Below are 24,297 nucleotides of genomic sequence, written 5' to 3' on the forward strand. Positions count from 1 at the left end.
TGTTGAGCATGTTGCCACGGAGACAGAGCGTGTGTGGAGGCTTCACACCATCCACGCGGCAACCACGCTCAATTCACCATGCGCCCCACTGAGAACAATCCACATTATAGCGACCACGAGGAGGTTACCCCATGTGACTCTACCTTCCCTAGCAACCGGGCCAATTTGGTTGCTTATGAGACCTGGCTGGAGTCACTCAGCACGCCCTGGGATTCAAACTAGCGAACTAGCGAACTCCAGGGGTGGTAGCCAGCATATTTTACCACTGAGCTACCCAGGCCCCAAGGTAGGTCTGTCTTTAAAGGTTTTTGGTTATTGCTTAAAATCAATTAGTCTATGGAAAAAATGAATGGGATTTTTAATTCTGGAACCAGACTGTTGCGCTCTATAGAACTTGTGTCAAATGAATACAATAGAGCACAACAGTGGGTTCCAGAAGTATAAATCCCCTTAATTTTCTTTGTAGACTAACTTATTTTTAACAATAAATTATAAACCTTTCAAGAAAGACCTACTGTGGGGTTCAAGGTTGTTAATCGATGATGTATACTGTTGTTGAAGCAATCAGTCTGCGTAGTTTTAACTTAATTAAAAAAACGAATTGTGTTTAATAGCAGAATTTCTGGTGAATAACTACACTACCCATGACCCTGAAGGTAAACTATCCACCAATCAGAGAATTGCGGCCTACAATGCACACCAAACAGCTCTGCAGCGTCCGCCCACTTTCATGACATACTGTGAATGACGCGATCGAGTCGATAAACCCAACCTGAGAAATACTCACTGGAGTAAAAGAGTGACAGTTTTCACTTTTCTATCTTTGTCTTGCTGAATTACCTCATCTGTTATTTTCTGTTCCTCTGCTGTGGAAGTTACATACTGCTGTTTCTCTGTTATGCTTCTCACTTCCCCGCCTGAACTCACTCCTATGTGCCATTGCAAACTCTCTGTACGGGTCTCTCTGTTCAGCTTAATTTCAAGTGATTCTAGACTGGTTTCAATTCCAACAAGCATCCTTTCATCTTTCCCTTTTACTTAACTATGTCTTTCCTTCTGCTACTCCCAAGCATGAATTCATTTATGCCCATATGTGTTTGTGCTTTGAACTTGCCCGAGCTTATTTCCCTACAATGAAAGAAATTAAACAAACACGCTCTTACTGTGTCGTGAAGCTCAGTGTCACATTACAAGTAATCAGAATCACAAATAACATCAGTGTCAAAGTGACGCAGACATGATCAAAGTGAGGCTTTAAAAGCATTTTTCAGTGCTCGTGACAGTTCCTGTGATGTGTTACAAATAAAATATACTCTACTGTTTGAGTCTTTTTTTCAGCACTGCATGCTAATAGTTCATGGTTCTCCCCCCTTGGTCTGTTTAAATAGTAGAGAAGCTTTAACCAAAGTGGTGAGAAGAATAGCATCTCAGAATGCTATTCTGAGATGCGGGTTGGTGCTGTTTTGGCAGCACAAGGGGGCTTACACAATATTAGGCAGGTGGTTTTAATGTTGTGGCTGATTGGTGTATATACACTGATGAGCCAAAATATTATGACCACCTGCCTAATATGCTGTTGGTCTTCCGAGTGCTGCCAAAGAGCGCAGACCTGCTGAGGCCTGGACTCTACAAGACCCCTGATTGTGTCCTGTAGAATCTGGCACCAAGATTTTAGCAGCAGATCCTTTAAGTCCTGTAAATTGCGAGGTGAAGCTGCCGTAGATCGGACTCGTTGGTCCAGCACAACCCAGATGCTCAATCGGATTGAGATCTGGGGAATTTGGAGACCAGGGCAACACTTGAATTCTTCATCATGTTCCTCAAACCATTCCCGAACAAAGTACGCAGTGTGGCAGGGCACATTATCCTGCTGAAAGAGGCCACTGCCATCAGGGAACACCATTACCAGGTGAAACTGGTCTTTAACGATGTTTAGGTAGTTGGCACGTGTCAAATTGACGTCCACATGAATGGCCGGACACAGGGTTTTCCAGCAGAACATTGCCCAGAGCATCACACTCCCTCCACCGACTTGTCGTCTTCCCACAGTGATCCTGGTGCCATCAATTCCTCAGGAAAACAGTGCACATGTACACAGCCGTCCACGTGATGTAAAAGAAAACGCGACTCATCGGACCAGGCAACCTTCTTCCACTGCTCCAATGTCGAGTTCCGATGCTCACGTGCCCATTGTAGGTGCTTTAGATGGTGTACAGGGGTCATCATGGGCACTCTAAATTATCTGCGGCTACGCAGCTCTATACGCAACAGGGTGTGATGCACTGTGTGTTGTGACACATTCCTCCCGTAACCATCGTTAACATTTTATGTGACTTGTGCCACAGTAGACCTTCTCTCAGTTCGGACCAGACAGGATAGCATTCATTGCCCTTCCGCATAGATGAGCCTTGAGCACCCAACACTCTGTCGTCGGTTTGTGGTTTGTCCCTCCTCGGACCACTGTCGGTAGTTAATCACCACTGTTGACTGGGAGCACCACACAAGTTTAGCCGATTTAGAGATGCTCTGACCCAGTTGTCTCGCCATAACAATTTGGCCCTTGTCAAAGTCGCTCTGGTCTTTACTCCTGCCCATTTCTTCTGCATTCAACACGTTGACTACGAGAACTGATTGTTCAATTACCATCTAATTTACCCAGACCTTGACATGTGGCCTTGTTAGGAAATGTTCAACGTTATTCGCTTCATCTGTGAGTGGGCATAATGTTTTGGCTCATCTGTGTATATATAGTGTCCCAAGCTACCGCCCCTCTCCTATCCCACCTACAATGTCTTGCTTTGGCTTACGAGTATAATTTTGATACAATTATCCATTTAGGTGTGAAGGACACTGGCTAAACTGCAACACATGTAACCCACAGCCTGCAAACAAAGAACAAAAGGCCACAGCTGGAAGCCCTCCACCAGCCCCCTTATAAAACAGCAGCCCAAACCACAGTCTGACTTGAAGCCACAGTCTCTCCCACTGCGTCCTTGCACAGCACAGGCTCCTACACGATAGGTGAGTGTAATGTTCAGACAAAAGGGTGCCAATGCCAACAGAGAGGAAGTTTCTACAACAGTCTAACACGTTTTTGCCTCCATCTGTGCTGTTTTTCAATTGTTTCTCTATGTATATATTTTAAGCGTCTTGCGCAGGATCGCTGTGTTTTCAAGATGCAAAATTAAGTTAAAAATAACTTCAACTTTTAAAACTGCTTCTCAAGACACCTGCGTTCCATTATATTCGTTGTGCTGCATCTTGCCTTTTTTTAGCACAGAAACACATTTGGTCTGAACGGCCCCTTATTGAGTGTAGAGCCTGCTAGTGTTAAAAACAAACTGGAGATGGGTTCTTTGAAGTTTACTGCTGTGTTCCTGTAGTTCAACTGGTGGAGCATGTTGCTCTCAATGCCAAGGTTTTGGGTTTGATTCCCAGGGAATGCAAGTACTGATAAAATGTATATAATGAATGCATTGTAAATCGCTTTGGATAATGACATCTGACAAATGCGTAAGTGTAAATGATAGGCTGGTCCTGCATTAATTTGATATTTTTCACAATATAGACAATTTAGTTGAGGACAAAATTTGAGATCCCTGTTTGTGTGAATGCACTGGACTCCTGCATAATAGTGCAGGGAGAAAACAATGCTGGCATTGTGTGGTACTCTTTAAAATCAGTAGGGGTGTAGGGTCGCAGCAGACTCCAGGACCACCACAGGAAAAGGGGGAGTGGGGATACAGGGAGAGGCCCAGGTGCTGTGGGACATTTTGAATTTGGAGGTTTATGACCTGGAGACTGATTTGACTGCTCAGTGAATGACACACCAGTGAATGGTGAAATTGGTCAATGCAGAATAATGGTGAAACATTTCTTTTATAACATCTATAACATATTTTGGTGAATAAGCACCTTTACTGTGACAGCCCGATTCTCCATTCTTACAAACACAAATTCCCAGAGTTTCCCGTGCCAGAATGCAAAAGCACAGAATATGTGATTAACATTGGAGAGCAAGTTAACGATCCTGTTAAAATGCCATAAAGTTGTAAAACTGCACTTATCTCTGTCTATATTTAAAACTAGCGCTTTTCAGTTGCTGTTCTCATGTACAACTGCAGACATGATTTCTTTAAAAAAAAAAATGTGTTTCTATTTATGCATGTGCAAGGCACAAAAACTTTTCTAAGACTGTGGTTGAATGAAAAACTGAAGGCTTAAATTATAGCCATTACCTCAACCCAGGTTTATTGCCAAATTATTACACTAAGCTATAAGCAGCCCAATTTGATAGGGGTAAAATATCAACAATAAGTTAAAATCATACTTTCATGAGCAAATATCTAGGGATAGGTTGCATGCATTCATTAAAATAAGATATGAAGGCACAGTTCTGCCCATGCTTGCTGTAAGTGGAACTCCTGATGCAGCTTAGACCTGCTCTAATGACAACAGGTGCTATTGAATATCATATAATTCCTCTCTCCTGATACAACCAGCCATGGTTGGAGCTCCCCTGTTGTGTTTTTGGTGTGCATTAATCTACATTAAGTGGCTGTTTTACAGGGGGATCTGTGAAAAGACCACCTGTTATGGGTTCTTTGCAATTCATACTTTCAAAGTTGTTATGTAAAGTTGAGCTTAACACATTAGCTGCCAAAACCTATAATAATGTATTTTGTAACAAATTATTATATTATTAGTACTTTCACAGAGTTACATTCACAATGATACCTACTCAAAATAACCTATACAGCAAAATATATCTGATAAGTTTTATTTATTATTTAAATATACACTCACTTTATTAGAAACACTTTGGTCCTAATAAAGTGCCCAACGTGGTCTTCTACTGTTTTAGCCCATCCGCCTCAAGGTTCAACTTGTTGTGCATTCTGAGATTCTGTTCTGCTCACTACAATTGTACAGAGTGGTTATCTGAGTTACCGTAGCCTTTCTGTCAGCTTGAAACAGTCTGGCCATTCTCCGTTGACCTCTCTCATCAACAAGGCGTTTCCATCCAAAAGAACTGCCAATCACTGGATGCTTTTTGTGTTTGGCACCATTCCGAGTAAACTCTAGTGACTGTTGTGCATGAAAATACCAGGAGATCAGCAGTTACAGAAATATTCAAACCACAAACAAATGGAAATAAATGGAAAGAAGATGGGATGTTTATATTACATAAAATATAAACATCCCATTTATATATTACACTTTCTTGGTATAAATGGGAGACATAAATCTCCCATTTATGCCGAAATTACTACAAAAGGTAGTGTCCTCCTAACTATGTTCATTTTTACCAAAAAATGGTATATATGAAGAATTTCCTTCAGGATTTAGGCCCCATCATCATACAGAGACTGCACTTATTAGAGTTACAATTGACTTGCTCTTATTATCTGATCGTGACTGCATTTCTCTTCTAGTGCTTTTAGCTCTTAGTGCTGCTTTTGACATCATAGATCAAGAAATTCTCTTAGATAGGCTTGAGAATTATGTTGGCATTTGTGGACAGGCATTAGCTTGGTTTATCTCCTATTTATCCGACTGCTACCACATTGTCTGTGTAAATGAGGAATTGTCAGATCAAACTAAAGTTAAGTATAGAGTGCCACAGGGATCAGTGTTAGGGCCTCTCCTTTTCTCCCTATACTGTATATGCTTCCCCTGGGAGACATTATCAGGAACCTTGGAATTAGTTTTCACTGTTATGCTGATGATACCCAACTTTATATTTCCTCAAAACACTGTGAAATTTCACAAGTCTCCAAGTCAGCAGAGTGTATCAATGATATCAAAGATTGGATGGCTGGAAATTTCCTTCTACTCAATTCCGACAAAACAGAGGTACTAATTATAAGACCAGAAACCTCTAAAAATAAGACGCTAAAATATAATTTGACTCTCGATGGATGTACTGTCACATTGTCTTCTACAGCTAAGAACTTAGGTGTTATATTTGATAGCAATCTGTCCTTTGAAAACCACATTTCCAATGTTTGTAGAACAGAATTCTTCCATCTCAGAAATATTCATACAACACATACTCTCTGTTTCTAATGCCGAAAAACTAATTCATGCGTTCATGACCTCAAGACTAGATTATTGTAATGCATTACTGGGAGTATGTCCTGCAGGTTCCATAAATAAACTTCAGCTAGTTCAAAATGCAGAAGCTAGAATGCTGACTAGAACCAAGAAATATGATCTTATCAGCCCAATCTTAGCGTCACTACATTGGCTACCTGTTAAATTTCGTATTCATTTTAAAATACTTCTAACTACTTAAAAAGCCTTGAACGGTCTAGCTCCACAATACTTATGTGATCTTCTATCATGCTATATTCCATCACATTCACTAAGATCGCAAAATTCTGGCCTGTTAATAATCCCTAGAATATCAAATTCCACAAAAAGAGGTAGGTCCTTTTCCTATCTGGCTCCTAAATTATGGAATAGTCTTCCGAAGATGGTTCAGGACTTAGACACTTTAGCCAGACATACACCTAATTTATCTATCAACTCATAGTTATGCTGCATTAGTTAGGTCTGTTAGGTCTGCCGGAACCAGAAATACATCTCATATTCTAAAATCCTGTTTTAAAATGAAGGGCATCTACGCTAATATTATTATATTTGTTTCCCTGTCTTAACCTCGGGATACATATACTGAGGTTACCAGAGCCTGCCAGATCCAGCTCTGGTCCTGCATGATGTCCGACTCCAGTCCTGCCTAATGTCTGACTCAAACTACTACGTGTTGCTGAGTGATGAAGACTAACTGCAGCCTGTGCCAGCCAGATATCCCTTCAGTGTACTATGATGGACTTCACAGAGGATGAACTGAAGCCAGCACCATCCTTCAGACATGGGATACTTCACTGGACACTGCCTGAAACTTGGACTTAAGATGGACTCCACCAGAAATGAATCTGCCACAAGCTTACAGTTGAACTGCAGTGCACCTTTCTGACCTCTGCCTGCATCACCTTGGTCAAAGGATGGACTACATTCTTAAAATGGAATACATTGATAATAAATTAATTGCAGCCTTCATCAGCCAAATAACAATAGATGATGAATCTGTTTGCAATTCCACAGTTAATTAAGAATGTAAATTCTAAGACTTTAGTCATTAATCTTACAGTTAATGCAATATCTTTTTGTTTAAACATTGTCCCCTAACACTTACTTAGTTTACTCATTTTAAATCTTGACTTGTACTACACATAAATAACTAATATTGGCATTAGATTCAAGCTGTATAGCCAGAGGGGGACTGGCCCCCACAGTGTGCCTGGAGAAAAAAAGGTCATTTTTCTCCTTTAACCATCTTATGGAGTTTTGTGTTCCTTGCCACAGTTGTCTTAAGCTTGCTCACTGGGGGTCTAAATATGAATATAATTATTTTCTATTATTTATTTTAAGGCAAAATTTACAATCATGTCTTTTTTTTTTTTTTTAAATCACTCTATTATGACTCGAAGACATTACTATATTACAGCTTTTTCTGTTGAAGCCTAATTTTCTGTAAATCTGCTTTGAAATGATGTGTTGTGAAAAGCACTATACATATAAAAATGACTTGACTTCACTTGACTTATATGGGAAGGGGTTCTCTTCAAGTGTGTCTTATCATTCAAAGATTAATGACAAATTACTACGATGGAAAAATATATATTTTAAGTATTTTAAATATTCAATAAAATTAATCTTAAATATTTTGCTTGAAAGACACCTAGTTAACTCTAAACAATGGAGCAGCTTAAACACTCTCAAAAGAACTAATAGAGCCATTATCCCCAACAAAAGCCACAGCTTTAAACACTCAAACACTGCAATAGGAGGGTCTCATGGGCCTTTTGTTCTGTGGCTGATGGTCATTGCAGTTAATGATTTCAGTAAACTCTGAGAGTGTATTCCAAAGGGAGTCCAATGCACCATAACTCTGACTTCCAAAGTGCTCTTAGGGACAAAACAGGAAAACAGCAGGCCGCCATCACTCCCCATACAGGAGGCCCAAAGCAAGACATCAAGGGTAGGGAGTCTGAACACACTGGCCTGCTGGCCAATTAAGCAGCTGCCTCACTCAGCGGAATAATCACTGCCTTTGCATCCCCACACTCACTGCCTCGATCACCTCCCCAGTGTGGTGACCTGTACAGGAAGAGCTGAGGGCTTCTGGGTCCTCCTAGCCTCTCAACTGCACTGGACCAGCACAGATTTATGGCAGAGAAGGCGGCAGGTCATCTCCGTCTCTTTTCACTGTGCAGAACGTTTTGGCTGGAAATGCCTGCCCCATAGCCCCTCAACAGTCATCTAGAGGACCACACGTTCCATACAGCAGCTCAGCCAACACTATTTCCCCATTGCTCCAACCAGCCTCACTACAACAATATGCCTCCATACTAGGGATGTATGTTCAGGTTGCCTGAACGACTAATTGACTAGTTGATGTTAAGAAAGCCCTGTATAATTATGCTCATTTCGGGTTCACCTGATCCTGATCGAACACTTTTCTTTTGTGCCGTTTACATAAGACATTTTATTGCATTAAAAAATGGCTAGACAGAGCAGAATGGAACAGACTGTAGGAGTTTTAAGACATTTCTTAAACTTGGACTACTTTCAATGTGACACGCCATATTAAAATCGCAATGCTCATGTTGACACACTGAAAAACAGTGCGAGACGTGATGCATCTGCCGAAAACAGTAGTGGCTTGCATATTCACACGAGAACTTGTGTTATTTAGCACTATAAACAATATTTTGAAAGCTTTTAAGTGAGTCACTATTAACTGTCATTGTAATAAAAAGACGGAGCATGACTTTCATTAAATAATTTTCCTTTTGTGTTCCACATAAAAAAGACAGTCATATCAGTTTGAAATGTCATGTGGGTGGTAAATTATGATGGATTTTTCATTTTTGGGTAAACTATTCCTTTAGAGCATCACCACTAAAAATATACAAATCAAAAATAAAATGTCTGAAAAAATCTAGATAAATTAGTCGACCTCACTAATTAACTTGTCAGTTGTATGTGACGCATCGTGCCGCATACTCCCTACTTCAAACCTCATTCTCTTTCTCCTTCCATCAGGGAGGTGTGTATTAATATCCTTGCCTGTCAGGTTCTGGTGAAAAAAAGCCTCCATTACCCGGGTAAAAGGAGGAACGCTGTATTAAATTACAGCTTACATAAACAACTGCAGGTATTGTGTGACGGAAGACATGAAGCCATCCTTTGTTCTGTAGATTTGATAATGCAAGACAGCATCAGTGCCATATGTTCTCACAAATGCTAACAAGTCATAAATTGCCATCAGTAAAACGCTCTCTTGTGCTTTTTCATTTAAGGTTGCATACATGAAATCATGCATGCTTTAAAGGACTGTGCCATGCCAGTTTTTTCAAATATGATTCGGCACCAGTTTTACATGAGTCCGTCTGCCTTGCTGTGCCACAATTGGGGTTTTGTAAGGGCAACTGAAATTGCCCCTGCTCCTTTTGGATTGCAGCTGAAAGCTCATGCTTCAGTTTGTTGCTGTTTTAAATACATAGATGCCATCTGTCTAGCTGGGGCAGTAACAGCTTTAAAGGCTACCTCAAATTCTAGTGCGTGTGGAACAGTGCAGGCTTTGATTAAGCCTGGATGACTGATGTGGGATACACATGCTCTGAGTGAGCAAAAGTATAAATAACTGATAAATAAAGGGCTGTGGTGCATGTTGAATTGTGGGAGGCAGTCCTTACCAATTACAATGAGTGTGAAGTTGAGGGCGAGGCTGCCAAATCCATTGGTGATGCGGCAGATGTACAAGCCGGCATCCTCCAGTTCCACTTCTTTGATCTTCAGGCTCTGCTTCAGAACCTTGTAGCGGGTCCAGCCTGGGTTCACATTACGCCCATCCTTCACCCACAGCACCAGTGGAGGGGGGTCACCCTCCACCGGGCATGGCAGTCGCACGGTGTTGCCTAGTGTCGCTGTCTGTCTTTCCTCCACATGACGACTCACCCATGGAGGACCTGAAGAGAAAAAATTATTTAAGTAACAGTAGAGCATCTGTCCAATTTACATAACAACCAATAACCACATAACAATTGTACATAATCCAAAATGTATCATAATTAATTCAAACGTTTTTGCCTGGTCTCTGCTTTGATAGACAATACCTCTCTATACAGTTTCCCCAAAACACTTAATTAGATACTTAAGTCACATTTAAAATATATGATTGTCATTGCCTTAGATAACAAAATATCAAAGCAAATAACACTTATTTTAAAGTAATATAGCACAAGCACACATTTAAAGCAAAACATTTCAAATTATAAAACATTTTTACATTATAAAACAATACATACTGGCAGTTAAGGGTGGGTGATATAACCAAAATCCTACGTATGTCACGATATGAGTAATTTTAGATCACGATAATGATATATATCACGATATAGTTACATTTTTCTAAAAAGAACATCAATAAAATGTTATTAGATATTAGAACATGTCGCAATGTGTAATTCTGAGTAATCCAGTCAGTAAATTAAATACTTTATAAATGAAAACTTCATCTTATATAATTTTCTCTTTATTTTGAACTTGACAAACATAATCAAAGTAAAAAAATAAAAAAATAAATTCCACATTTCAGTCTGATGATATGCACCAATTTTCTTCTTTTTCTTCTTCTTGTTGTTGTTGTTGTTGTTGTTATGATTATTGTTATAACTTTCCTCAAGAAACTTAACATCTCAAAGCAATGCAAAAAGAAAAATAACATATAAATTAAAAAAAATTATCCATAAATAAAACACTTATTAGGCTCTGTGTTTTTAGTAATCTCTATAAAGAACATATAAAATATCTGAAAGAAAATATGTCTGGATTGTTTCCTGATATCAAACTAATTAGAAAGGTTTTTGATGTGTTTTTTAAAAACCCACTTGACATAGAGAGAAATCAGAATGAGTAACGGGTGTGATCTGCACTTTTTCTGTCACAGGAGCACAAATGAAGGGACTGGGATGACTTCAATACTCGCGCACACTTGCATTTCAGACTGTGTGCTCAACACTCACACAAAACACAGCTGCGCGTGTTGGGATGGGAGGCATGTTTGGAGCACGGGATGAATGTCACTGAATTTGCTTTGATGGTGGCTCAAGCGAAATTTCATGCCGCAGAAGTGTAATTTTTTCTTGTGTTCTAGACAAGCTTTTTATCTAATGATACGTGCAGCTGTCAGTGAAAAACTGCATTTCATTATTTCTATCAGTCTCACGTGAAGCCCTGACCACTGATATATACACGCACATGGATATATCGACATACACAATGAACAAATCTTGCAAATCTCTGTTTTCTGCTTGTTATCACGTTTTCTAAAGCCAAACCAATTCCACACCATGGAGGACGCACTTCTTCTCATCTTCTCATTCAAATGAATCTGAGGAACGAGTAGTCCCTCCGCCTTCCTCCATTTATCCGACAGAGTGTGTAATGCGTACGTGTTATGTGCAATTTTGCATTACCGTGAAAGAGACAATAATCCAAAATGTATACCGGTTGGCAAATTTCTACTGGTTTATCATGTCTACTGGTATATCGCCCACCCCTACTGGCAGTTCAATACTGCGGATATTGTTGACTTTGTATGACAAATATCTTGATAAAGCATCTGCTAAATGACTAAATGTCAATATAAAAGTAAATGTAAAAACACTGTTCAGAGGCTGGTTGTCAAACAAAGCATATCCATAGTTAATGTGATGAACAACACCTGTGGTTACTCTGCTAGGACACCTGTGTGGAGCTGACTTCATTTATCCACTAAAAATCAAATTGACACCAGTTGGTTGGGGGTAACTGAAAAAGTGGCTCTGCAAAGGTAAGTTGGCTTTGAGAAAAGGTCAAGCATTATTTGTTAACAGATTCCACTTGGTTTGATATTTTCTCCTATTGGTTATCTAGTGAATTGGTCATATTTTAATGTTTGGTTTAGTGTCCAGATCCTTTCTGGGGTTCACTATATAGTCAATAATATTATAGACAACAGTATTTAGTGAATTTTAATTTTTTTTTTTTGCAAACGTATTACCCAGCTTCATTTAATGGAGTGTATAAAGTATGAGATATTCCAGTGCCAACAGGTAAAGTTTTCCTCTGTTTACTCCAGGCATATTAATGGTATGGAAAAAAGAATCATGAATTGACAGAGAGACTGAAGCCTTTGAGTGCCAGCAAAGTATGTGGAGATTCATTCACCCTGTGGACTGAAAGGATCCCAAAACACTCCCAAAAAACATAATAATTCTCTGAAATGAAGAAAACACGTTCTATCCTGATTCTAACACACCTTGTCCCTCAAAATGTTGTAAGGGGGAAGTTAGGCACAATCATTTATAGGGAATTCCTTTCCCTGCAGAGTCATTGCATGCACAAGGTCCTATTCATCTGCTGTTTGCAGCTCACAAAGACTCCCATGAGCACTTGCTTTCCATTTCCTTTGGCCTGGTTGAGAAGACATAGCAATAATGTGTGTGTGTGTGTGTTGGAAGGCACCTCTCATTCATGCCTGGTACTGTCACATCCTGTTGCTGCTCTAGCAGCTGCTGTGAAAACCACCAAGATTATGGAAAATGAAAAATGACACTGCCCCTTAATGTAATTTCTTTCTTTTCTTTCTTTCTTTCTTTCTTACTTTCTTTCTTCATATCTCTCAGTTGAAGTGATGTATTTTCACCTGACGTTGCTGGTTGCCATCCAGGAAAGTGTCAGGGGAACAAGCAGGGGGAAAAAGAAAAGGTTGTTTTGGTGCTTGAATCAAATTACAGTAAATTCCAGAATGTTAGACTGAGAAGGCCCTAGAATGCTCCTAGAATGACAGAAAAATTCCTCTCTGCAAATAGAGCGGAAAAAGGTAGAAATGAACATCACAGCTTGAGAGAAGTCTGTGTTTGCCAAATAATACGCATAATTAATTAAAAGTTTAAAGCAACAGGTAGCTTAATGAATGGGAGGCTTTGGAAAGGAATACAGTTGCATGTTTATAATAAAGATTTCCTTTAATTGGTTGGATCCTTCAGAAAACAATGGATCTTTTCTCTAGCAGGTATGAGATGGGGGGGGGGGGTTGCACAGGCTATGTGACATGGATATTATGAACCTGGTGGTTGAATGAATGGAAAAGAGGAGGGCAACTCCTGAGTGTTTGCATAAGGATATTAAAACAACCTGGTGGCTACCACAGAGCAGAAGCTAAAATGTCTCATTCCCCTTTCTTCCACAAGCCATGCTTTACACACAGCACACATTACGCACATGATAGAGAATGTATTAGAGAAAAGTTGTGACTCACAGAGACTCGGGGGAAGGTGGTGCAAAAGAAGGCTTGGGACTGTCATTGAAAATTGGTTCCCTCCATCACACATAGTGACTATTTGTCCCAGAGTCATGACAAAGCTGACAGAAAAGCTTTGATGTGAAGTGGGAAGAGGCATCATATGCCATGCGTGCTGACAGACAAATATTGCCCATAACAGAGAGAAAGGTGAAAGAGGACTGGGGCCACACACATACTCCATACAACAAAACACTTGAAGCTGATGGCAGACAGGGTGGCAAAGTCTCCTACAGTATCTGTAAACAGACTCACTGGGTTCTGAGAGAAGAGAGAGCTCTAACAAAGGTTTGGGATGGTGTGTGTTTGTGGATCAGGGTCTATCCCAAGGGTAGCTGTTTAGGCAGAATATTTTGGATTAAGGCAAGGGTATGTTGTTGTAGAATGTGTAGATCATCACCAATATGATTTGCCTGGCACAGCCCAGTAATGTCATATAAAGCAACACCTGCTCTCAAAAGTACTACTAAAGTATTTGCTTTCTGAGCTCACAAAAGTCAGAATTCAAAGCAGGGTTAATGAATAACACTTAAGCTCCATTCTAAAACCTAGTAAGATGCTTCTAGACAGCATTGTAATGTGTGGTCTGATGAGGTCTAATGTGGTCTGATGTGGTCTCTAGGGGTCTAAATAAGTCTAATGGGATCTGATGTGGTCCCTAGCAGGTCTGATAAGATTTAAAGAGGTCTGATGTGGTATTATTTGGTCTAATGTGATCTCTAGAGGATGTGATGAGGTCTAATGGGGTCTGATGTGGCCTCTAGGGGGTCTAATAAATTCTAATGAGGTCTTATGTGGTCTCGGGGTCTGATGAGGTCTGATTTGGTCTCTAGGGGGTCTGATGAAGTCTAATATGGTAGCTAGCTTGCTGTTTGTCTTACTGTAATGGCTGTATAACCATCAAACTTCAAATTTTTAAAACTACTGTAGTTTAAACTTTCAGACAAGGGCTTTGGCAAACCAACATCACAAACTTTACCTGTCTAGTTAAAACTGGTGTCTTTCACCCAGTTTCTGTGTGTTATATTTTTTTGTGCTTGAATATTGCAGCATTAGCAACACGTGTTAATGCCAAACTATATTTATATTATATTATATGACCTTAAACAAGCCTAATCTGATTTGTTGGTTTTAGCTGGTCGGCCAGCTAGACAATCTTAAACCAGCAACCCATCGTTGGCTGGTTTAAGCTGTATTTTTTTCAGCATTGTTGAGTATAGAGTCTCCAGTGCACTTCCTGTGTGGAGCACTATTTGTGTGGTGTGCATAGCTGATCGTTAACAGAGTTGCTGCCTGTGTAAGGCATTTCAAATCAGTCACTTGATGAGTCATTTCGCATAGGATGCTCCCTTATGTAATAATAATAATAATAATAATATGTTTATTTTATATAGTGTTTTTCTTCAAACACAAGGTCGCTTTACAAGAAACAATATGTAGACAGTAGAAAGTGAAGCAACTCATTAGGTTTATTAACAGAAAGATAACAGATCCACTGTGATACATCTGAACTGATGTCAGATTTTCTACTTATGCTTCCATTGTTTCCTAAATTGCATCATGGTTTTAGAGAGGCAGGCAGAAAATAAAAGTAAAGAGAGAAAGAGGCATCATCTTGTCTCCATGTGCAGGCTTTGAAAGACCTCCCAGGAAACATTCTACCAGCACATTCAAGACCAAGATAATGTTCAAGACAAGATTAATGGATTCATGCTTCATCAAGTTCATACATGTATATCTGCCAGCCTCACTGTGTGATTAATGAATACAAAGACATAATTCACTGTTATTTCGATGGGCTAATTTTTTTGTCTGTGTCAGTAGACTGGACTGGACACATAACCTGTTAAATCTCTAATATGTCAGAAAAAAGTCCCATGCATATGGATTACCAGCATTTTAAGTAACCAAGCATGCTTTCCTTCATGGCCCACTTTGACTCGAACATTTTTTTTTATACGTTTTTGACTCCTGAATGGATTTATTGACGTGCCGCACAGGCCGCAGTGGAAATACTTTGAAACCTGGACAGCCTCCACAGCTTTAGATGAACATCATAAGTGTCACAGGAAGAGCTTCAAACAGAGCTTGACAGCATGCTGCATGGATAAGTGATTATAATGGGGGAAGTGACATGATTATTAAAGGCAAGAAAGGCAAAGAGAAAGAGAGAGAGAGCGAAAGAGGGCAGGGGGTGGTGTGTAAGAGAAGTATGTACAGGAGTAACACTGAAGACTGTTTGGATGCATAATCCAGGCATGACAGCCAGTAAAATAACTGCTGTTGTCAAAGGACATGTGTACACAACATCCAGACAGTCCAACCCCTTGTGAGATCAAAAGGCCATGCCACACATGTTTCTGTCAGAAGGCCCAGGGATTATTTCAGCTGTAAATCACCTGACCGCTGTTACAAATCTGTTCTACAGAGCCTATGACCACATATTAAAAATGGTCAATACAAATGGAATAAAATGTTGAACGTCACTAATTATAGTTCCAGTAGCTTAACTGGTAGAACATGGTGTTACTAACTCCGAGGTTGTGGGTTTGATTCCCAGGGAACATGCTGATAAAATATATATCTTGGATGCATTGTAAGTTACTTTGGATAAAAGTGTCTGTCTTTTGGCAGAATAAATGTAAAAATAAATTCATCAGAACTCTTTCTTTTAGTGTGTTATGTGCATAATCATTAAAAAAAAATACATTATGCTTCTAGATATTTTGATACAATCTCTTCTATGAAAAAGTTCAAGTAGAGATAGCACCAGCAGCCAATCAGAGGGCAGCTTATGCCAGGTCATCTAGAGTTTGATCTTCCACTGTCATGTGATGTAGATAGCAGCTTTATCGTCTCTCTTGGTGAATCTCCAAAAAAGGGGAGGAGAGCTGTGTGTTGACTGGGTTTCCATCCAAAATGTTTCGCATTTAAGCGCATTTCCAAACATTCTACTTAAGAAAATAGGAATTGTTGCAAGTTTCCATCCACTACGTAATGTGCATTATTATGTGGGGGCTGCCTCATCATGATGGAGCAGCTGAATGACATCTCCCTGCTTTGGGGACAGTTTTATTTGCAAGATTGAAGCAAGTATCTCATTTTATTAAATGCATCCATGAGACACCACAGAATAAGTGTAATATCTGATATAATGTGGGCTGAAATAGCTGCGATACCCACACACCGCCAGTCTCCGCATGCCTGGGAGCACCAGCTCTCAAAACTGTTCTGGCGGATTGTGAGGACCCGCTTTATCAACCAGCTGTGGGTTAAACACTTCCGAATGACAAGTGCTATGTTCAAAGAATTGTGTGCCATGGTTGGACATTTTGGTGGGCTAGTCACATCAAGCTGTCGCACACTCATAACACATGCACGATTGGTCAAAACACGTCATCGTTTTGCGAATAAACCATTTCCATCACCTTAATGTGCATTTTAACTAATGCAAAACTCTAGAAAATCCACCTCCTCCTAGTGCATTACATTTTAAGCGAATTTAGAAAGTTTATTCGCATATCAAGCGTTTCCATTCAGGATTTCTTATGTGCAATTTCAAAATGTGCATAAAAATCTTTGGATGGAAACAAACCTATTGATAGAGACAGACCAAACACTGCAGTGCCTGGTCTTAGGTATGAAATGGGACTCTTATCAGTGAGATAATGCCCGAGATTGATACCTGATGCTGTTTGCACAGGGCCATCTACTCTAACACAAACAGAGGAGATGGGAGGATGACTAGGCGAACAGGTCAACTTACACCTACACTCCTTTTTAGTTTCTCTGCAACACTCAGGCAAAATGAACACAGAGCTCTGGTTCTGTCACCAGCTGTCTCTCTACTGTGCGTAATCAGATCTTGAGGCCGACTTTGTACCATGACCAAATGCTGCCTCTGGAGCCAAACTAACTCAATAATAACTCAATAAGTCTGACGTCATGTGAGCGATTCTTCCACACTGCCATTACACTGATTTGCTCTGCAGGGGCTGTATTCACAGAAATTCTCTTCTTATGATAAATAACATTAGGTAAGAAATAATGAATAAAATATTTTTAACCCACCTGTTATGTTCGGGTAATTTTTTACTAATTTAAGAGTTAAAAACTGTGAAAAACTAATCTTAATTTTGAATTTGGTCAAAATGCTTTTGGATTTTCTACCACAATGAATAAATAAACAAATAGAAAATGTACTACATTTATAAAACATTTTTTATATTTGTGCAATGTCAGGGTGTTTTGGGTGATTACTAGGGCATTGCTAGGTAGTTGCTTGGGTATTACTAAATGGTTGCAAGATGGTTGCTTTCTGGCCCAAGTCAGAAGAGACCATCCCTAAGTCTCTACACTTTAAAAAAAGATGGTTCTTTAAAGGTTCTTTACTGACATTAATAGTTATATTTATAACCATTCCTACCTGAAGAACCCTTTGTGCTGAAATGGTTCTTTGTGTTGGACATTAGGGTATTATTCCTGCCCTTTTGGTTTTTGAATATGTAACTGTTAATGAATATTTTCAAATCCACCGCATGATTGGTTTACTCAAAGCACTGGAGTCCTGGCAGCTCAACTGACCAATTTCATACTGTCAACAATCTCCACAGGTAAACTTGATTTTTTTTTTCAATATGTTGCTAAAACATTTTAACCATTAGTAGTTTAGCAGGAAAGTGATCAGGGACTACAAATCCCATTAGGTCATTTAAATGGGAGTGAGGGTTGCTTATTCTCTTTCGTTTCACTCGCTAGTGAATTCACTTGAGAATTTAAAGTTCACAGTTTATCTAAAGTGGGCTGTTTGGGAGCACACATTTTATCAAGAGGTTGACCAAATTTGAAGTCATGATTGGTAGCACATTTGTAATGCTTTTGGTTACCGCTATGGCTGTATAACTTTTTTGTGTTGGGGGATCGCATTTTCTCAGCTCATTAAAATCCATGACGGATAAGTTAGAAAATAGTACTTAAGAAGAATTTTATTCTTATGAATGTTTCCTGAATCTGGCAAACTGGTGTTTGAGGACCATCACAATGTCTTGTGTCCCTTTTCATGTTATGAAGAGGACCCACAGCAGCTGCCCATCATCCAATGACCCATTAATTACAGTGACAGTAATGCTGCCATGTCTCACTCTGTATTCTTAAAATCGTGATGACATCCATCTTACCTAATTAAGCAAACTGGATGGAGAGGGCTGATGCCAAGGATCTCAGGTGAACCCATGACATTTCAAATACTAGCCGGGGCATTTGGTGTGCGAGAATCTCTAGCCTCATCAACCCTGCCCAACCCTCAACTTGACAGGGATATTTTGAGAGCTAGAGATGAGATACAAGTAGCCTCAATGCATAGCGTTCTTGTTTGATATTAGCCTGCCAAGGTCCCAGGGGTGTAAAGTAATTGAGTAAAACTACTGAAGTATTATACTTAAGTATTATTTCTCGGGATTTTTAATTTACTCAAGTGCAATTTAAACAGAATATTTGTACTTTTGCTTAATTACATTTCCAAAGAATAAATAGTAATTTGTACTCCTTACAATTTTATTTAGCTTGTAAAGTACTCACTACATTTTTTCTTTCATCTTACTGTACTGAAAATGCCTTTTTACTGCATTTGACAAACAACAAACAACAGATGAGAGACCAGAGGTCAGTCATTTCAAATGGAGTGTCAAATGGCTGTGTGGAGTTCCGACCCCATGGAATTTCGGATCTGATTTGAGCTTCAGATACATTGAAATATTTGTGTGACTAGACCATATGTGACCGCCTGACTGAGTGTGATGTATTCATTCAAAACTATGAACACAAAGTGAGAAACACTGATGGTTACTCCTGCTTCTTCTACAGATTGGACAGTTTTTAAGACAAAAATTATCACTCACATTGCAAATATATATATATATATAATTTATTTCTACACTTGCATATTTAAATCATATCCATGAATTTCTACTCCCTATTTGCTGAATTATTATTGTTGATGTTGTTGTTAGGCAACTATTAATTATACTATAAAACCAGCAATGAAAATGATGATAATAATGATAATAAAAATAATGGAATCTGAGTAAATATTAATTACGAATTTTATTATCTGCTCAACAGCAAGGTTTGGTAGCAAACCTCAGAAAATAATTCACAAAATTGAATTTTTAAAAAATCTTTCTCCATGTCTCAAGAGGCTGGGTGCTCTGACATTGTGATTCGTGAGTGCCCTCTCCCATGTAACGAACACTGCATGACTGTGGCAACATTTTTGGAAAATAAAATGATGTGGTTCATTACACGTCTCAGGGCAGTTCCAGAACACGTCTCAGAAATGTCCACTGTGTGGTGCTAAAAGTGAGTGAAATGTTCTCCCGAACAGATGAGGTTTTTAAGGTTAATGCTCTATCGAGATTTAAATCAACAAAACCGACCTCCCTACCCTAAACCTTGACCTTAAACCTAACCGATAGTGTCATAAAGAGCAAATGTGAGATGAAAAACAATTTCTGAAGCAACCACGTCATTTTGTGGTGCTTCTATGACACTTTCGGCTCACGTGTCGACTCGCGTGCTCTTCAGGATTCGTACCTCGGTCCTTTTTATCGCATATGCAACACTCTAGTTGAGGTACCGTACAATTTGATCACACTTAACAAGCTTGTAAATGTAGTTGGTTATGTAATGCAAATGTTAAAATGAGTCATGTGCTATAGTAAAAGTGTTTATATGTCATAAGATAGCATTGTATGAGGAACAGAGCGAAAAGTTAGTGTTTATGAACTGATAATATGCCGTTTTACTCGTGATTTGAGTGAAAGGGGATAAAAGTCATTGTTGTTTTAGCGCCAAGTGTTCATTCCACCAGGAAATTGCAGTGTTACATACAACAGGCCACATAAAAATCATTTTGTAAAAATGTAGTTATTGTAACATGATTCTTTGACCAGGTTGTGAAAGCCACTGGGGGAGAAATATGACAGTCGCCAGAGACAGTAAAAAGGCAACTTAACAAACCAATCGAATTTAACAACATCCTCCCTCACACAACCCCTCTCTCCTCTCGTGATTTCATACATACAAAAATTATAAATGGCTGAAGAATTAAAAAATTAATAATGAAACTTCTTTACAATGCACAAAATGTTGTTCGCGCCACAACACTACAGGTTTTGAAGACCTTTTTGTGTTTTTATGACACTTTACAAAACATCATTAAGTGTACAAATGTGGGCTTTCTAACTTAAATTATTTTATAAAATATTGTCTACAAAAAAGATGTTATGTAAGTGGAATATTGAATTAGATTCCTACTGTAGATTTTGTTCAAGAAAAGCATTTGCTTCAGGTAGGTTCAGAATCTTGCAGCCACTGCAGCCCGGAGGTCTGCCGTCTTTCTCCAACAGCTCGGTACCTTAATGGCTCCCTTCCATTGTGCACACTTATGGAGGGCAGCGCTGGGCATTTAACAGCAGCAGGGAAAAGAGACGATTAACTTCTGATATGCTTCACATCCGTTTCTTTTGAGCGGGCTTCATAGAGCACAGACTATTCATACCTCTATAAATAACCATCCAATGACAGGCTGTCTTACATCTCCTTTGTGTGGCATGTAGGAGAGTGTATGTCTAAAAAAAAAAAAAGTTAATTGGTTGCTCCCACGTGTTAACTGTCCAATAGCATTTTTAAACTCGACTGTCAAATGGATAAAGAAAAGCCATTGGCAAATGGATAAAGAAAAGCAACTGGCAAATGAATGAAGAAAAGCAATTCCCAAATGGTTTTTAAAATGCAATTTAAAAAGTGTTTAAAAATGACTTATTTTATTGTTACATTTAACTGCATTTTAAACATGAATTAAATACATTATTTATTAATGCACAATATTATTGTTAAATATAATTACATTTTAAATGTGAGTTAAATAAACACATTTAAATGTATTTATTTATTTGTCCATTTATAAATTAGTTTATTTATCCATGTTTTTATTTTCAAATAAATAGATTGATAATTTATTTCTTCATTCTTTTTTAATTGGCACTTCGTGGCTTCCACAGAGGGTTACTTCTGCATCCCAAAACCGGAAATGTGAAAAAAGTCCATTGTTGATGCTTTGAATCTATATATTGAAAATACATATGGAAGAAACCTTGTTTTACATGGTCTTATTAAAATATGATGGATTTTCAAAGAACTGTCATGTTGTAAGCAGTTGTAATTAAAGGAATTCTGGATACTACTCTGTTCCCACCCAGAGTGTCACCCAGCATGGCTGCTCCCAGTTGGGATATAATGTGGCCTGCCTTTTGTAAAGTGGGGTGGAGGGCCAAAAACATCATGGTTACTTTTGTAACCTCCGTTCCCTGATGGAGGGAACGAGACTTTGTGTCGATGTAGTGACAATAGGGGTCACTCTTTGGAGCCCCAAACACCTCTGCTTTTTTGAAAAAAGGCCAATGAGAATTGGCAAATTTACATGCCACTTCCCCGGAAATTCAGACATATGGGTATAAAAGGAGCTGGTATGCAACCACTCATTCAGCTTTTGTGCTGAGGAGCCGTGACCAGGTCCCTGCCATTTCAGTGGGTAGTTCAGCGTTGTGGCAAGTGGGACACAATGTCTCATTCCCTCCATCAGGGAACGGAGGTTACGAAAGTAACCATGACGTTCCCTATCTGTCACTCACTCGACGTTGTGTCGATGTTGTGATACTAGGGGTCCCTATACAAAACGCCACAACTATCTGAACTGTGTTACTTGAACTGGCGATGTGTGATGGGCAGACCGCTGTGTGCCTCGTAGCCAGTGCACCAGGCCGTCACGTAACCTCCCCCAACACTCTTATGAGCGTCGAACGGTCCATCAGGAACAAGTCGACTGCCCAACTATAGGGACAGGCTAGCCCAGGGCCTCTTTCCTTCTCTTTTCTCCCCAAAAAGAGTGGAATTTGTTAACTGACTGGGAGCCATAAGTGTCTGTGTCAGAGGGTGTCCCATGCATCGGAAGTATGTCATGTGGAGAGGTCCCATGGTAGGTCCTACCCGAAGGGGGAGGAGTTTCTACAGAGCATGGCGACCAAGGAAGATGCAGGGAAACGATTTTGCGGAAGATATCACATGGGGTCGCCTTCGGGGAACCAGCACATGTGGAGCACCTACCTCAGTACAGGGGCTCATTAGCACACGTACTGGGCCAGTCAGCGAGTTTCTCCGCAAACTCAACTGCCAGAGGGCTAAAGAGGAAAGTCATCCAGGGATCACAGTCTGTGAACACGACTGGGAGTCAAGAGCGCACGTCTTCACCTCAAGGGAGGGGAAAGGCGCTATGTGCAAGTGGTACACCCGGCCAGCTGTCCCGGAACTTACCTGCTCGTACCTGCCAATACAAAGGCGGGCGAGTTGTGACATGCAACGGGAGCGTAGACTGCCTTGACGGTTGATGTACACTACCGTTGCTGTGTTGTCTGTCCGGACCAACACGTGCTTGCCCTGGATCAACGGCTGGAATCTCCGCAGGGCGAGCAGTACTGCCAACAACTCTAGGCAGTTGATGTGCCAATGCAGCCTCGGGCCAGTCCAGGAGCCGTCGGCTGTGTGCCCATTGTATCCGGCGCCCCAGCCCATCTTGGAGGCATCTGTTGTAACCACGACATACCTGGAGACCTGCTCAAGGGGAACCCCTGCCCGTAGAAATGCAAGGTCGGTCCAAGGGCTGAAGAGGCCACGACAGATCGGCGTGATGGTCACGCAATGTGTCCCGCGGTGCCATACCAATCTCGGGACTCGAGTCTGAAGCCAGTGCTGAAGCGGTCTCATATGCATCAACCCAAGTGGTGTGGCCACCGCTGAGGATAACATATGCCCCAGGAGCCTCTGAAAAAGTTTCAGTGGAACCGCTGTCCTCCGTCTGAATGCCTTCAGACAGTTCAGCACTGACTGCACGCTCTCATTCGTGAGGCGTGCTGTCATCGAGACTGAGTCCAACTCCAAACCGAGAAAAGAGATGCTCTGAACCGGGGAGAGCTTGCTCTTTTCCCAGTTGACCCGAAGCCCAGTCAACTGTGTGCGCACAGCAACTCCCGAGAGTGAACTAGAATTAGCCAGTCATCGAGATAGTTGAGGATGCGGACGTCCACTTCCCTTAGCGGGGCAAGGGCTGCCTCTGTGACCTTCGTGAAGACGCGAGGGGACAAGGACAGGCCGAAGGGGAGAACCTTGTACTGGTACGCCTGGCCATCGAAGACAAACCGCAGGAAGGGTCTGTGTTGATGTAAAACATGTGGCAGTACGCGTCCTTCAGGTCTACCGCCGCGAACCAATCTTGATGCCGGATGCTCATTAGAGTGCGTTTTTGCATCAGCATCTTGGACGGGAGTCTGTGCAAAGCCCGGTTCAGTACTCGCAGGTCCAGGATTGGTCACAACCCACCGCCTTTCTTCGGTACGATGAAGTAAGGGCTGTAGAACCCTTTCTTCACCTCGGCTGGAGGGACAGGCTCTATCGCGCCCTTGCGTAGAGTAGCAATTTCCGCACACAAGGTAGCAGCGTTTTCGCCCTTCACCAAGGTGAAGCGGATGCCGCTGAACCTGGGCAGGCGCCTGGCGAACTGAATCGTGCAGCCGATGGTCCGGGTCAGCCATCGCGATGGGTTGGAAAGCGCGAGCCATGCGCCCAAACTCCAGGCGAGGGAGACCAAGGGAATGATCATGTTGGACATAACGGCGGGTGGGGCCTCGTGGCGGGGTGCACAGGGGCGGGGGGTCTGCCGCTGGAGCGCCATACCTGCCAAAATGGGACAGTGGTTGTAACGACGGCCATGCGCACCGGATATGTGACCCAGGAGACAAGGGAACCATTCTTTTGTCAGGCTTTTGGTT

The 24,297-nt window shown here is 40.7% G+C and overlaps 1 protein-coding gene across 1 annotated transcript in view; it reads right to left on the reverse strand.

Moving 5' to 3' along the window:
* The window catches only part of fgfrl1b (fibroblast growth factor receptor like 1b), a 51,641-nt gene that overhangs the window by 13,771 nt on the left and 13,573 nt on the right, over positions 1-24,297 (reverse strand). Inside the window, exon 3 of the mRNA XM_051649074.1 lies at positions 9,768-10,040. Within this exon, the coding sequence (XP_051505034.1) occupies positions 9,768-10,040 (273 nt within the window). The remainder of the gene's footprint in view (positions 1-9,767; positions 10,041-24,297) is intronic.

This window comes from Myxocyprinus asiaticus, chromosome 22, assembly GCF_019703515.2.
Source record: "Myxocyprinus asiaticus isolate MX2 ecotype Aquarium Trade chromosome 22, UBuf_Myxa_2, whole genome shotgun sequence".
Lineage (NCBI taxonomy): Eukaryota > Metazoa > Chordata > Actinopteri > Cypriniformes > Catostomidae > Myxocyprinus > Myxocyprinus asiaticus.